At 47.8% G+C, this 12,938-nt stretch overlaps 1 protein-coding gene across 1 annotated transcript; it reads left to right on the forward strand.

Moving 5' to 3' along the window:
• Position 1: 1 nt before the first annotated feature.
• Positions 2-4,145, forward strand: LOC142823072 (uncharacterized; the record flags this gene model as incomplete). Its single annotated transcript, XM_075913357.1, is given in 2 exon segments — positions 2-794; positions 797-4,145. Coding segments are annotated over 2 exon segments (894 nt in total), but the record flags the coding sequence as incomplete, so codon positions are not given.
• Between the last annotated feature and the right edge of the window lie 8,793 nt (positions 4,146-12,938).

Raw genomic sequence — 12,938 nt, forward strand, 5'->3', positions numbered from 1 at the left:
TGTTACTAAACCCCAGAGAAACCCCAGAGTAGAGAAACCTTTTAAGTGCTCTGACTGTGGGAAAAGCTTTAGTCAGCGCACACGCCTTGTTGGACATAAGAGAATCCATACGGGAGAAAAACCCTTCAGCTGCGCTGACTGTGGGAAAAGGTTCAGTGACAGGGCACATCTTGTTAGACATAGGAGAATCCACACAGGAGAGAAACCTTTCAACTGCTCTGACTGTAGGAAAAGCTTCCATCAGAGCGCAGACCTTGTCAAACATAAGAGAACCCACACAGGGCAGAAACCTTTCAACTGCTCTGTGTGTGGGAAAAGCTTCAGTCAGAATGCGAACCTGATTCAGCACCAGAGAATCCACACAGGGGAGAAACCCTTCAGCTGCTCTGACTGCATGAAAAGCTTCAGTCAGAGCTCAGCCCTTGTCAAACATCAGAGAACCCACACAGGGGAGAAACCTTTCAACTGCTCTGTGTGTGGGAAAAGCTTCAGTCAGAATTCACACCTCATTAAACATCAGAGAATCCACACAGGGGAGAAACCCTTCAGCTGCTCTGTCTGCAGGAAAAGCTTCAATCAGAACTCAGACCTTGTCAAACATCAAAGAACCCACACAGGGGAGAAACCCTTCAACTGCTCTGTGTGCGGGAAAAGCTTCACTCAGAAAGGACACCTCATTAAACATCAGAGAATCCACACAGGGGAAAAACCCTTCAGCTGCTCTGACTGTGGGAAAAGGTTTAGTCGGCGCTCACATCTTAAAAACCACTGTACAATCCACACGGGGAGAAAACCTTTGACTGCTCTGAGTGTGGGAAAAGCTTAAGAAAACACTTAAACTTTGCTGCACATCAAACAATGTGCACAGGCGAGAAACCTTATATCTGCTCTAACTGAGGAAAAAGGTTCAATCAGAGCCTGATAGGTTTTTGAACCTTGGAGAGCCCACATAGGTGAGAAGCCTTTTAATTGTGCTGACTGTGGGGGAAAATGGGTTTAAATTGAAACAAAGGAGGTTTAGGTTGGACATTAAGAAAAACTTCCTACCTTTCAGGGTGGTGAAACACTGGAATAAATTGCTTAGGGAGATTGTGGAATCTCCGTCATTGGCAATATTTAAGAGTAGGTTAGACAGACACCCATCAGGGATGATTTAAATGGTGCTTGGTCCTGCCATGAGGGCAGCGGATTGGACTTGATGACTTTTGAACGTCCTTCCAGTTCTAGTGTTCTATGATACTACAGAAAAAGATCTTTATTCCAAATGGTATGAAAGAAAAGCACTAGAAATGGGAAAAGTAGTACAGCTTTCCAGCTGCTACAGGTTGGGGAAAATTCTTCTAAACACAAGCTGGAATGGGTGACAGAATTTGCATGTGAGCCTGTTGTAACAGAAACTGACTTGGTGCTGATTTAAACTGCCTGCTTCCCCATCCTGGGTAAGTGCCCAAGCCCTGTGGCTCAAAGCTAGGAGGGAACCATCTCCTTCCACCCTTTCCCAGTCTGTTTTGTGTAGCATGCCTGCCAGATTGAGCCTCTACCTATCTTCCCCTGGCTTCTGAATTGCGCTGGAGCTTGGGGGATAGCCAAGGGGCTGGGTGATTACAGTGCACTACTCACTGTGGTATGGAACTTGTCCTTTAAATTTTTGCAACAACTGACTGGAGTATGGCTAACGTGATGCCAACTTTTTAAAAAAGAGTGTAGAGACAATCCCAGGCATTCTGTGTGGAAGCCTACCTTCAGTACCAGGGAAATTGGTTGAAACCATAGTAAAGTACAGAATTAGCACATGGAGATGCACATGAATTTTTGGAGAGGAATCAGCAATGCTTGCATTAATGCCTGTGATTAACACAGTGCAGGATTAACACATTCGTTTTTTAATCACAGGTGTTAATGCTGCACTGGCTCTTTGAAGTGCCACTCAGGCGCTTCAAAGGGACAGTGCAATGTGGAGCCTGGGTTCCGGGGAAGTGCCACATGGAATCTGGGGTCAGTTGGGGGCTTCCCAGCTGATCCTAGGTTCTGGGGAAATGCTGTGGGGAGCCCAGGATCAGCTGGGTATTCCCCAGCTGACCTTGGGCTCCATGACAGCTGCCCCTTTGAAATGCCAGAGGTGGTGGATCAGCTGTAGGGCAGTTGCCCATTTAAAATACCATCTCTGGCTGTGTGGCAGCTCCACTGCCCCTTTGAAACGCATGAAGGTGGTGTTTTAAAGGGTCAGCTGCCGTGGAGCCTAGGGTCAGCTGGGGACTGCCCAACTGATCCCGGGCTCCCTGCAGCATTTCCCCAGAACCCGGGATCAGCTGGGGAGTCCCCACCTGACCCTGGGTTCTGATGATATGTCATGTGGAATGCCTTGCGCTGCCCCTTGGAAATGCTGCCCTAGCGCTTCAAAGGGGCAGCGCTACATGGAGCCCAGGGGCAGCTGGGGACTCCAGCTGATCCTGGGCTCCATGTGGCGCTCCCTCATTGAAACACTGGCGGCGTTTCAAAGTGGAGGCACACGTGATTAATCGCGATTACATTTTTTCATTGCTTGACAGCCCTACTTTTTATAAAGAGAAATCATGCCTCATGATTCCATTAGAATTCTTGAAGTGGTCAATAAACAAGTGGACAAGCATGACCCAGTGGATACTGTGTACTTTGACTTACAGAAAGTCTTTGACAAGGTCCCTTACTAAAGGCTTTTAAGTAATGTAAGCAGTCATGGTTGTATGGGAAATTAAACCTTTGACATTGCTGCAGATAGCTATGTGTCCAGCCATTGGTAGCTAAAAAGTTGTATCGCATGCCCCCTTTACTTCTTTCATGGCCTCTGGTTTTCCAACACCCTGGCTACGTCTACACTGGCATGATTTTCCGGAAATGCTTTTAACGGAAATGCTTTTAACGGAAAAGTTTTCCGTTAAAAAAATTTTCGGAAAAGCGCATCTAGATTGGCAGGATGCTTTTCTGCAAAAGCACTTTTTGCGGAAAAGCGTCCGTGGCCAATCTAGACGCACTTATCCACAAAAAAGCCCTGATGGCCATTTTCGTGATCGGGGCTTTTTTGCGGAAAATAAATCTCTGCTGTCTACACTGGCCCTTTTGCGCAAAAGTTTTTTGGAAAAAGACTTTTGCCCAAACGGGAGCAGCATAGTATTTCAGCAAAAGCACTGACAATCTTACATGAGCTCGTCAGTGCTTTTGTGGAAATTCAAGCGGCCGGTGTAGACAGCTGGCAAGTTTTTCCGCAAAAGCGGCTGCTTTTCCGGAAAAAGTGGCCAATCTAGACACAGCCCCACTGAATACTGATCCATTAGCATTTGTATCAGTTTGCTTTGAAATAATATTTCCAGTTGGACCATTTATTTCCATCTCACAGCCATTCCCCTGTCCTACCTACATGGGGTCTGGATGACATAGAGCCCTTATTTTGCCAAGGCAATACCACAGCCATTTTAGTTACATGCTGTATCCCTTCCCTGAAATTTTTGCATTTAAGTTGATTCCCCTTTGGAAAAGTCATAAGCAAGGCTCAATGATTGCGGCAAAAGCCACTCACCAGCCCCGCACCGTGCATGCACAAGACCCACACTCTACATGCGTGGACTGCCGGTAAATGGGGCAACCAGCTAAAATTTGTCTGGCCCTGGTCATAAGCTTTTCTGCCACCAATAAATAATAGCAATGTATAGTGATAATAGAAGATAATGGTACACTAAAATATGTCAGATGTTACTTGGTACTATTATTTAATTCAACCCTTTCCATGAGTACAAAAACAAGAGGACATTTAATGAAAATAAGAGACCACCAATTCAGGTCAGATCAAAATATTTTTCCATACAGTGCAAAATTTGTCACCATAACGTATTGTCACATGGTGTTATTAAAGCCCAGAGTTTAGAAGTATTGGGAGTTTGTATGGAGAAAGAGAACATACCAATTTGCAATAAGGATTAAAAAGACACAGAAGTTTGACAGGGCTATAAAAGCTCCTGCTTTGAGGCATGAGCTTGTCTCTAAGGATATGTCTACACAGCAGTGCTATTTTGGAATACTGATAGAGATGTAGCCGTGTTAGTCTGGGGTAGCTGAAGCAAAATGCAGGACAATGTAGCACTTTAAAGACTAACAAGATGGTTTATTAGATGATGAGCTTTCGTGGGCCAGACCCACTTCCTCAGATCAAATAGTGGAAGAAAGAGGAAGTGGGTCTGGCCCATGAAAGCTCATCATCTAATAAACCATCTTGTTAGTCTTTAAAGTGCTACATTGTCCTGCATTTTGCATTTTGGAATACTGTATCCTGCATCTTTTAATCAAGCATGTTATATCCAAATATAACTGGGTCACTATTCTGACATCTCTGTAAACCTCATTCCATGAGGATTAAGGGACATTTCAGAATAGCAGTTTATTTCAAAATTTGGTGCTATTTCTAAATTAACTAAAAATAAGCTGTGCAATTTACATAGCTCAAATTGTGTAGCTTATTTTGAGTTAGGGTGCTTCTACACTGCATCCTTAACAGACGTGGGTTAGGACAAGAACTTCTCCCATGGACAAGTGTTAACATTAACTAGGGTTTTTTCACATGTCCCTTTGAAACAGCTGGAACTCACCAGTGCTGGAAACAAGACCCTGGGCTGGATGGAACTGTGGTTTGACTCAGTCTGGCAATACTTATATTCCCAGATGAAGAGACTAGAAGGGATCAACCATTATCATATAGTTTGACCTTCTGCATAGCACAGGCCACTAGACTTCCCTGAATTAATTTCTGTCTGAAGTAGACTGTGTCTTTTAGGGAAAAAATCCAGTCTTGATTTAAGAATGGCCAGAGAGGGAGAATCCAGCACAGGATTTGGTGAGTTGTTTCAATGGTTATCTACCCTTACTATTGCAAATCTGCACCTTTTTTCCAGTTGGAAAATCAGCCCTGACTGGAAACTGAATCCAGATCAACTGTCTTTGAGGCACTATGCTAATTTCTACAGTGCCAGTGTTCCTGGGTTTATATTGAAATATCCTCTATTTAGCAATAAAAATAGCCTAAAACCATTTACACCAGTACATCTTGGAAACCGAATACATGCAACAAATTAAGATGTGCTATAATGAGCAATAATTAAGGTGCACTGTAATGAGATACTATATCAATAATTAAGAGTAACCAATGCACACACTGGCAGCCATTCAGAATTTCAGATGACAGAGAGGGTCATTGTGCCTGGTTAAGTTTAAAAGCAGTAGCAATAATTTAAGACTATGAACATAACTCTGTGATGAAGTGGGTCCATGGGCCATAGTTCTCTCGAAGTTGCAAGCCTGCTTGCCCAGGCACAATAAATTCCCTTCCTACTCATCTCCTTTGCAGAGCCACACAGCAGCGCTCACTTCCCTGCTGGAAGGTAAGTGGCACTGTGGTGTCTTGCTCTGCCAGCTGCCCTTATGTTTCATGGCGGGAGCAGGGCCAAAATAATGTGCCACACCTGCTCCCTGGGAAAGCTGCAGAGATTAGCCATGCTGGCTGGAGAGGGGCTTCCCAGTGGAGGCTGTGGGGAAAGTAATTCCTGTTCCCACTCCTAGGCAGTCCAGCCCCCGTGTGTACCTAGAGCTCCCCTGTGGGGCACTGCACCCTCGTTGCAGCGCCAGCAAGGTGAAGAGGGGACCCTGCAACCAGTTGAGATGGAGCCAGGCAAAGTGGAGGCAAGCCTGGAGCATCGTGACCAAGCAGGACCTGCCAAGCAGGGAGGTAGCAATGATGTGTTGCGAGTAGCTGCCAGGCAAAGCCACCCCCTTTAGTCTGGAAAAGCTCTGGCTGGGCAGCAGCATCTTTGCACTGGCCGGGGACTCAGCTCATGGACAGAGGGTCTCACAGTGACGTGGGACTGGAACGATCAAAGAGCCCCACCAATTCAGGTGGAACACCCACAAACAGAGGCTCGCTGGTGGTTCCTGGGCTGCCCATTTATTCTCCCCCTACCCACAGCAAATACTTGGATTGGAATGAATCAATCTTCATGTTTCTCTGCCTTCTCTTAGCTGCCCTGCATGGGAAAATCCAGAGAACTAGGCTACGTCTAGACTGGCATGATTTTCTGGAAATGCTTTTAACGGAAAAGTTTTCCGTTAAAAGCATTTTCGGAACAGAGTGTCTAGATTGGCACAGATGCTTTTCTGCAAAAGCACTTTTTGCGGAAAAGCGTCTGTGCCAATCTAGACACGCTTTTCCACAAAAAAGCCCTGATGGCCATTTTCGCGATCGGGGCTTTTTTGCGGAAAACAAATCTGAGCTGTCTACACGGGCCCTTTTGTGCAAAAGTTTTGCGCAAAAGGACTTTTGCCCGAATGAGAGCAGCATAGTATTTCCGCAAGAACACTGACAATCATACATTAGATCGTCAGTGTTCTTGCGCAAATTCAAGCAGCCAGTGTAGACAGCTGGCAAGTTTTTCTGGAAAAGTGGCTGATTTTCTGGAAAATCTGGCTAGTCTAGACACAGCCCTAGAGACAGAGCATGGAAAATACTCCATGTTAGGTGTGAAGTGACAGGGGTTAAGGATACAGTTAGGCTGTGTCTACACTGGCGCATTCTCACGCAAAAATTCTTGTGGAAGAGTTCTGCAAATCTCTTCCAGAAGAGAACGTCTACACTGGCATGTGTTTTTGTGCAAGAGCGTCCGTGCCAGTGTAGACGCTCTCTTGCGCAAGAAAGCTCTGATGGCCATTTTAACCATAGGGCTTTCTTGCGCAAGAAATTCGTGTTGCCTGTCTACACTGGCTTCTTGCACAAGAATAGTCACACAAAAGGGCTTATTCCTGAGCGGGAGCGTCAGAGTTCTGGTGCAAAAAGCCCTTATTTCATACATTAGAATGTCAGTTTACTTGCGCAAGAACACGCAGCCAGTGTAGATAGGCAGCAAGCTTTTGCGCAAGAGCGGCTGCTTTTGCGCAGGATCGCACCAGTGTAGACACAGCCTTAAGATTTAGGTGAAAAATAATTCAAGATTGTTGCTGAGGATGAATACAGTCTGATGCTTTGGGCGAGTGGACAGCATTTAAACTCAGATTACAATGGGACCCAAGCTGGAGTGAGTGAACAAAGCCAGGGTCAGGGTTCGGGTGAGAAAAAAATGTTGGTTCAGGATAGGGTGATTGTTAAGGATGTGAGTGGCACATGCAATGGCACATGAAAGGGGTTTGGACAGCAGGTGTAAACCAATTCCTGTTTTGATTGAAGGAAAATCAACATAAAAGAGTCCAAAATGCAGAATGACACAGCTGGCAGCCCTGGTCCCCTCAGTGAAGGCAGTACCAGGACGTTGTCTGAAGCAGAACAATAAATCCCAGCTCCCATTGCCACACAGAGCCAGGCAAGTTTCCAAAGTGCTGTGTCAGTGCAGAGGAGGGAGTAGGGACTGTGGGGGTAACATGATGCTATTTTACCGGAGCTTCCTGATATGGCCCCCCCTTCCCTGCCATTCCAAATGGTCCATCTCTAATGGCCTCAGAGAGAGAGAGAGAGACCCTCATATTCTAAGCTGGTCCGTTCCCCTCTGGTGGCTTTGTCACTGCGATTGCAGCTCTTGTTCTGATGCAGCCCAGACAACACTAGGTAGCTAGATAATGCTCAGTACTGCCAGGAGTGCAGAACTCTGGACTAAATGACATCTCCTGCCAGTCCTACAATTTTCTGTTCCTGTGCTTCACACCCAATCCCCCCACCCTCCCATAAAGCCTCCGTCACTCTCTGGGATGGAAACCAGCCTCTCTCCCTGCATCTGTGGTTTCTTCTTCATCTATCCCTCCCAAGAGAGACTCCTGCCTCTAGGCATCTTCTGGGCATTGTCTTGTGTCCACAGTAGGTGCACAGCACATTTTAGAATAGCCAAAGGTTTCACGGGGCTTCCTCCTGCACACGTGGTGGGGGAGAAGGAGGGGGGAAGGAGCTGTATGAGCCTCCACTCCATGAGACAGGATTCTCTCTCCCAGTAGTTTATTTCCATTGGATCAGACTGCCTGCAAATTCCTGGCCCAGTGAGGTCTCCTGGGTCCCAATCCAGTGCCCAGTGCTCGACACTCTCCCACCTGCCCTCAATCCCCTCTTCCCATGCTGTGTGCACTAAGCTGAGTGCTGTACTGAGTGCTCATCTCTTGCCTGGGGAACATGCCTGCAAATCCCTGCCAGGTTACATAGCAAGTACTGGGTCTTGTGGCCTCGGTCTCTGTCCAGCCCTGCCCTCTCCAGAGTTTCCCTCACTGTTGTGCAAATGAGACTGGAACCTCTGCTGCTTTTCCCAGCCCTGCTCTCTGCCCTCCCCAGTGAGTGCCTCTGGGACAGTGCAGGGCTCAGGGACCTGCACACACATTCAGTGGTTAATTCCTTCCTGGGCTTGTTCCTTTTCTCCAGGGCTGCGTCTAGACTGGCATGATTTTGCAGAAATACTTTTAACGGAAAAAATTTTCTGTTAAAAGTATTTCCGCAAAAGAGCGTCTAGATTGGCACGGATGCTTTTGCGCAAAAAGTGCTTTTGCGCAAAAGCATCCGTGCCCAGTATAGACGCGCTTTTCCGCAAGAAAGCTCCGATGGTCGTTTTAGCCAGCCGGATTTCTTGCGCAAAAAATTAAGGTGCCTGTCTACACTGGCCCTCTTGTGCAAGTATTCTTGCGCAAGAGGGCTTATCTCTGAGTGGGAGCATCAAAGTATTTGTGCAAGAAGCACTGAATTCTTACATTAGAAAGTCAGTGCTCTTGCGCAAATTCAAGCAGCCAGTGTAGACAGCTGGCAAATTTTTGCACAAAAGCAGCCGCTTTTGCGCAAAATCTTGCCAGTCTAGACGCACCCCAGGTGTCCTCTCTCGTGCAGCTGGCACAGTCTGGCCTAAGGTGGTGAAGCCTGAAGAGACTCTTGCCCTGAGCTGCGCTGTCTCTGGGTTCTCCATCTCAACTCAGAATTACAGCTGGAGCTGGATCCAACAGCCTCTGGGAAGGGGTGGAGTGGATGGGGTATGTGTACCCAGCGGGGAGACAGGCTATACCCTGTCTTTCCCAGGCCAAGCCCCATCTCGGGATACTGCAAGGAGCCAGGTCTCACCACAGCTCTCCTTGCTGACAGCTGCAGACACTGCACCCTATTGCTGTACCCAGTGCATAGCTGGGCTGTACAGAAAGGGGCAGCAGTTTCTAACCAGCACAGACAGGCTACAGTGATAGCGACAGCTGAGCCTATTCAGAGAAACAGGTACAAATATGGAATTAACTGAGGCAGCAGCAGCTGGCAGTGGGGTAGCGTGAAGCTGATGGAGAATCACTGTCGGGGTGGGGAACCTCAGCCCCTGAAGCTTGGGGCTCCCCCCAGCATTGAGGAGCCCACACTGATGGGGGGGGTTGTTTCTCGATTCTCAGTTTCTCAGCCTCCAACTGATTTTTCTGTGGGCCATGGGCCTCCGACCCAAACAAAGTTCCCCACCCTTGCACTCAGTGATCCTCCTATAGTGGTTGGAGATCCAGGCCACTGAAATGTGTAGTGATGAATTTTTCATCTGCTCAGCCCACTCTTGTAATTTCTTCCATCTGTAAAGTCTTAATTTGTTAACACCCCCCACCCCCCATCACTAATGTATCAAAAAGGAATTGCAGTGGAAATACATCTGTGGTGCATCTCCCCTTTTGGTGCGCCAAGAGAAAGACCCTGCGAGTTGCCAGCCTTGCTGTTATTTATTCATAAATATATTGCTTCGTGACTGAAGGTCTCACAACACTTTCCTGAGGGTGGGAAGTATCCATGTACCCTTTCCTGCAGAAGGGGAAACTGAGGCTCAGAGCAATGACTTCTCAAAGTTCACTTGCCAAGCCAGACTCTGCCCAGCCCCTTCAAAGCCCATCAGCCACTCTGAAGAGGCTTCCAAAAATGAATTCTCCCTTCCTGCAATTCCAGAGTCAACATGGAGATAAAAGATCCTGCCTCTCAGCCTTTTATGACATCACCCAGCCCAGCACTAGCCCCAGGCCAATGGGGCAGACCCCAGGCAGAGGTTTCTAGAGGAGGGCAGGGCCATTGGACTGGCTCCAGGAGAGGCTGCTGTGCAGGGTGAAGCAGAGCTGGGCTGGAGAGAGCCGGGGCAGGCAAGAGACAGAACGTGGCTCCCACACAATAAGATCCAGCCCCAAACTTCCCTCCATCTCCAATAATCCCCATCAGGCACCAGCTCATTGGAAAGTATCAGGCTCCCATTGTGAGCTTGAGTTTCCTCTAGGACACAGCATCTCACATGCCCCGCCTTACTCTGCTGCCTCCGGTCTTTTGACCCCAAGGCCACGGAGAACTGTGGGGGGCTTTCTCTGAGTGAGCCCCCCCCCCACACGCTCACTCAGGCCACGGGATGCTCTTCACGGACATGCGGTCCTCTCACTCCTCCCGTGGGTCAGAGCATTCTCAGGATCCCCCTGCCCAGGCACTGTGTGACACATAAGAAGGGAGCCTCTGATGCTACTCCCTAGAACTGAGTGTAAAATAGCGCATGTGTGTGTCTCTTATAGTGGGCGGGCCATGCACATGGGGAGAGAGGTTCCTGTTTAAATCTCTCCCTCTCTCTGCCCAGGCTGTGCCCACAGGGACAAGCCACAGCCCCTGAGTCTGGGGAGTGACCAGCCCCCAGGAGAAGGAGGCAACTGAGAGAGAGGGGAGGAAAGGAGGTGGCCAGAGCCCCTCCCAGCATGCTGGGACTGCATAGGGTCTGCATCTGCAGGTCTGTCCTCCCACCAGGATGGACTCCTTGCAGGCTGCTCAGCCTGTTTCTTGTTCTGGCCTCCCTGACCAGAGCAAAGGGCTGAAGAAAAACAGGTCACCTTGCCAAAAGCCTGCAGTGCCCAGTGAAATGAAATGGGTTATCGGGAGAACAGCACTGCCACAGGGGAATTAGTTCAAGCGTCAGAGCCCTTGCTCTGCATGTGAGACAATGGGATCAATACCCATGTTCTCCAGTAGCTGGGGTGTCCTCCTTCCTTCTCACAGGCAGCCCCAGCCAGCCAGGGGACTAAGTTCCTGCAGTAACCCCCTCCCTCTTCCTACTTGCTCTCCTAAAAAGACAGACCTGGCTGCCCTTTCTCTTATTGCATCACTGCAAAGCAGCAAGAGATGATGACAAGCTATACAGCATGTAGGGCTCTATGGTGCAATGGAAAGTATGTCAGACTTCTAAACTATGGTGGTTAGTGTGAGCCAGGCCAGTCATTCAAAGGTTGTGGAATCAAATCCCACCAGAGTCATTTTACCTAGCAGCTCCTACAGAAGAGGTGCCCCCCCCCCCACCCCTTGAATGGGGCCAGGACAGGGGAAGAAAGACATGGCTGGCTACCAGTAGCTACAATTCTCTGAGCAACAGGAACTTGAGCTTGCTCCCTCCCTCTCACAAACAAGCAAGTGAAAAGTGGGGTAAGAAAATGAAAGTCAAGCTGCCTTCTCGGGATACTCCTTTCCAGAAGAACAGTGGTGAAAAACACTGCTGCTCCCTTTCATGGATGTTCTTTTCTGCTACCTGTCTCTGTTCTCTGCCTTGCACCTTTCCCATCCCCTTGTCCTGCCTAGTTCTGGCTCATTCCAAGTTGTCTGGCTGCCTGTAGCATGGGCTGAGCTCAAGGGCCCTGTGGGTGACCTGCTCTACTGGCACCTCCCACCAGTCTGCTTAGTCACTCCCAGAGAGCTGAGTGATTGTGCCCTTGAGTGGCACTCTCTGCTACCCAATCAGCTTTGTGAGGAGAAGCATGGAGGAGGGGACAAAGGGCTGGTGTTGTGCCAACAGGAAAGCAGCCAGTGCCTCACCCCAAAGGAGATGGTTGGAGATTATGTGGAGCAAAACCAATATCTCTCACCCATGTAACAGGCACTTCTCCAGTTGACCAACTCTGCTCCCCTGGGGCCTGTCTTCAGTGCTCCTGCTGGGCCCAGCAGCTTTCTGCTCTGCCAAGGCTAGCTTTTGGGAGGAGCAAGTAGGAAAAGGGAGGGGCTACAAGAGGCCCTTAGTCCCCCTGGCTGGCTCTGCCTGTGAAGAGAGGAATGGGGATTCCCCATCTCTGGAGAACATGGGCATCAATCCCACCTGCCTCTCACATACTAAGCATGCACTCTGCCACTTGAGCTAATTCCCTTGCCTGGAAACAACTCTCCTGACCCACCCACCTTTTTCCAGAGCCTACAACATCCCTGCAGCTGCCCAAAGCTACTTTCTGAAAGGGTCATTGCTTGTAAGAACAGGCTTTGTTGGCCAAGTAGTTCAGCATGTTACTGTGTGGTGCCAGTAACACCCAGAGGTGGAAAGTAACTAAGTAGAAATACTTCAGAGGGGTAGCTGAGTTAGTCTATAACTGGAAAAACTTACAAAACAACGAATAGCCTAACAGCACTTTAAAGACTAGCAAAACATGAGCTTTCATGGGAACAACCCATTTCTTCAGATGAAATACTTCGTTACACTACTCGAGTACATTTTTTCAGTATTTGTACTTTACTCAAATAATATATTTTTGTGATACTTTGACTTTTACTCAAGTAGATTTCTGTGTTTTTTTTAAGAAAATATTGTACTCCACTACAATTTCTGGAAGCACTTACAAAATACAGGACTATGTAGCACTTTAAAGACTAACAAGATGGTTTATTAGATGATGAGCTTTCGTGGGCCAGACCCACTTCCTCAGATCAAATAGTGGAAGAAAATAGTCACAACCATATATACCAAAGGATACAATTAAAAAAATGAACACATATGTTCTGAAATTTGATTTGTCCTTTTCATATGTGTTCATTTTTTTAATTGTATCCTTTGGTATATATGGTTGTGACTATTTTCTTCCACTATTTGATCTGAGGAAGTGGGTCTGGCCCACGAAAGCTCATCATCTAATAAACCATCTTGTTAGTCTTTAAAGTGCTATATAGTCCT

This window comes from Pelodiscus sinensis, chromosome 32 (genome assembly GCF_049634645.1).
Source record: "Pelodiscus sinensis isolate JC-2024 chromosome 32, ASM4963464v1, whole genome shotgun sequence".
NCBI lineage: Eukaryota > Metazoa > Chordata > Testudines > Trionychidae > Pelodiscus > Pelodiscus sinensis.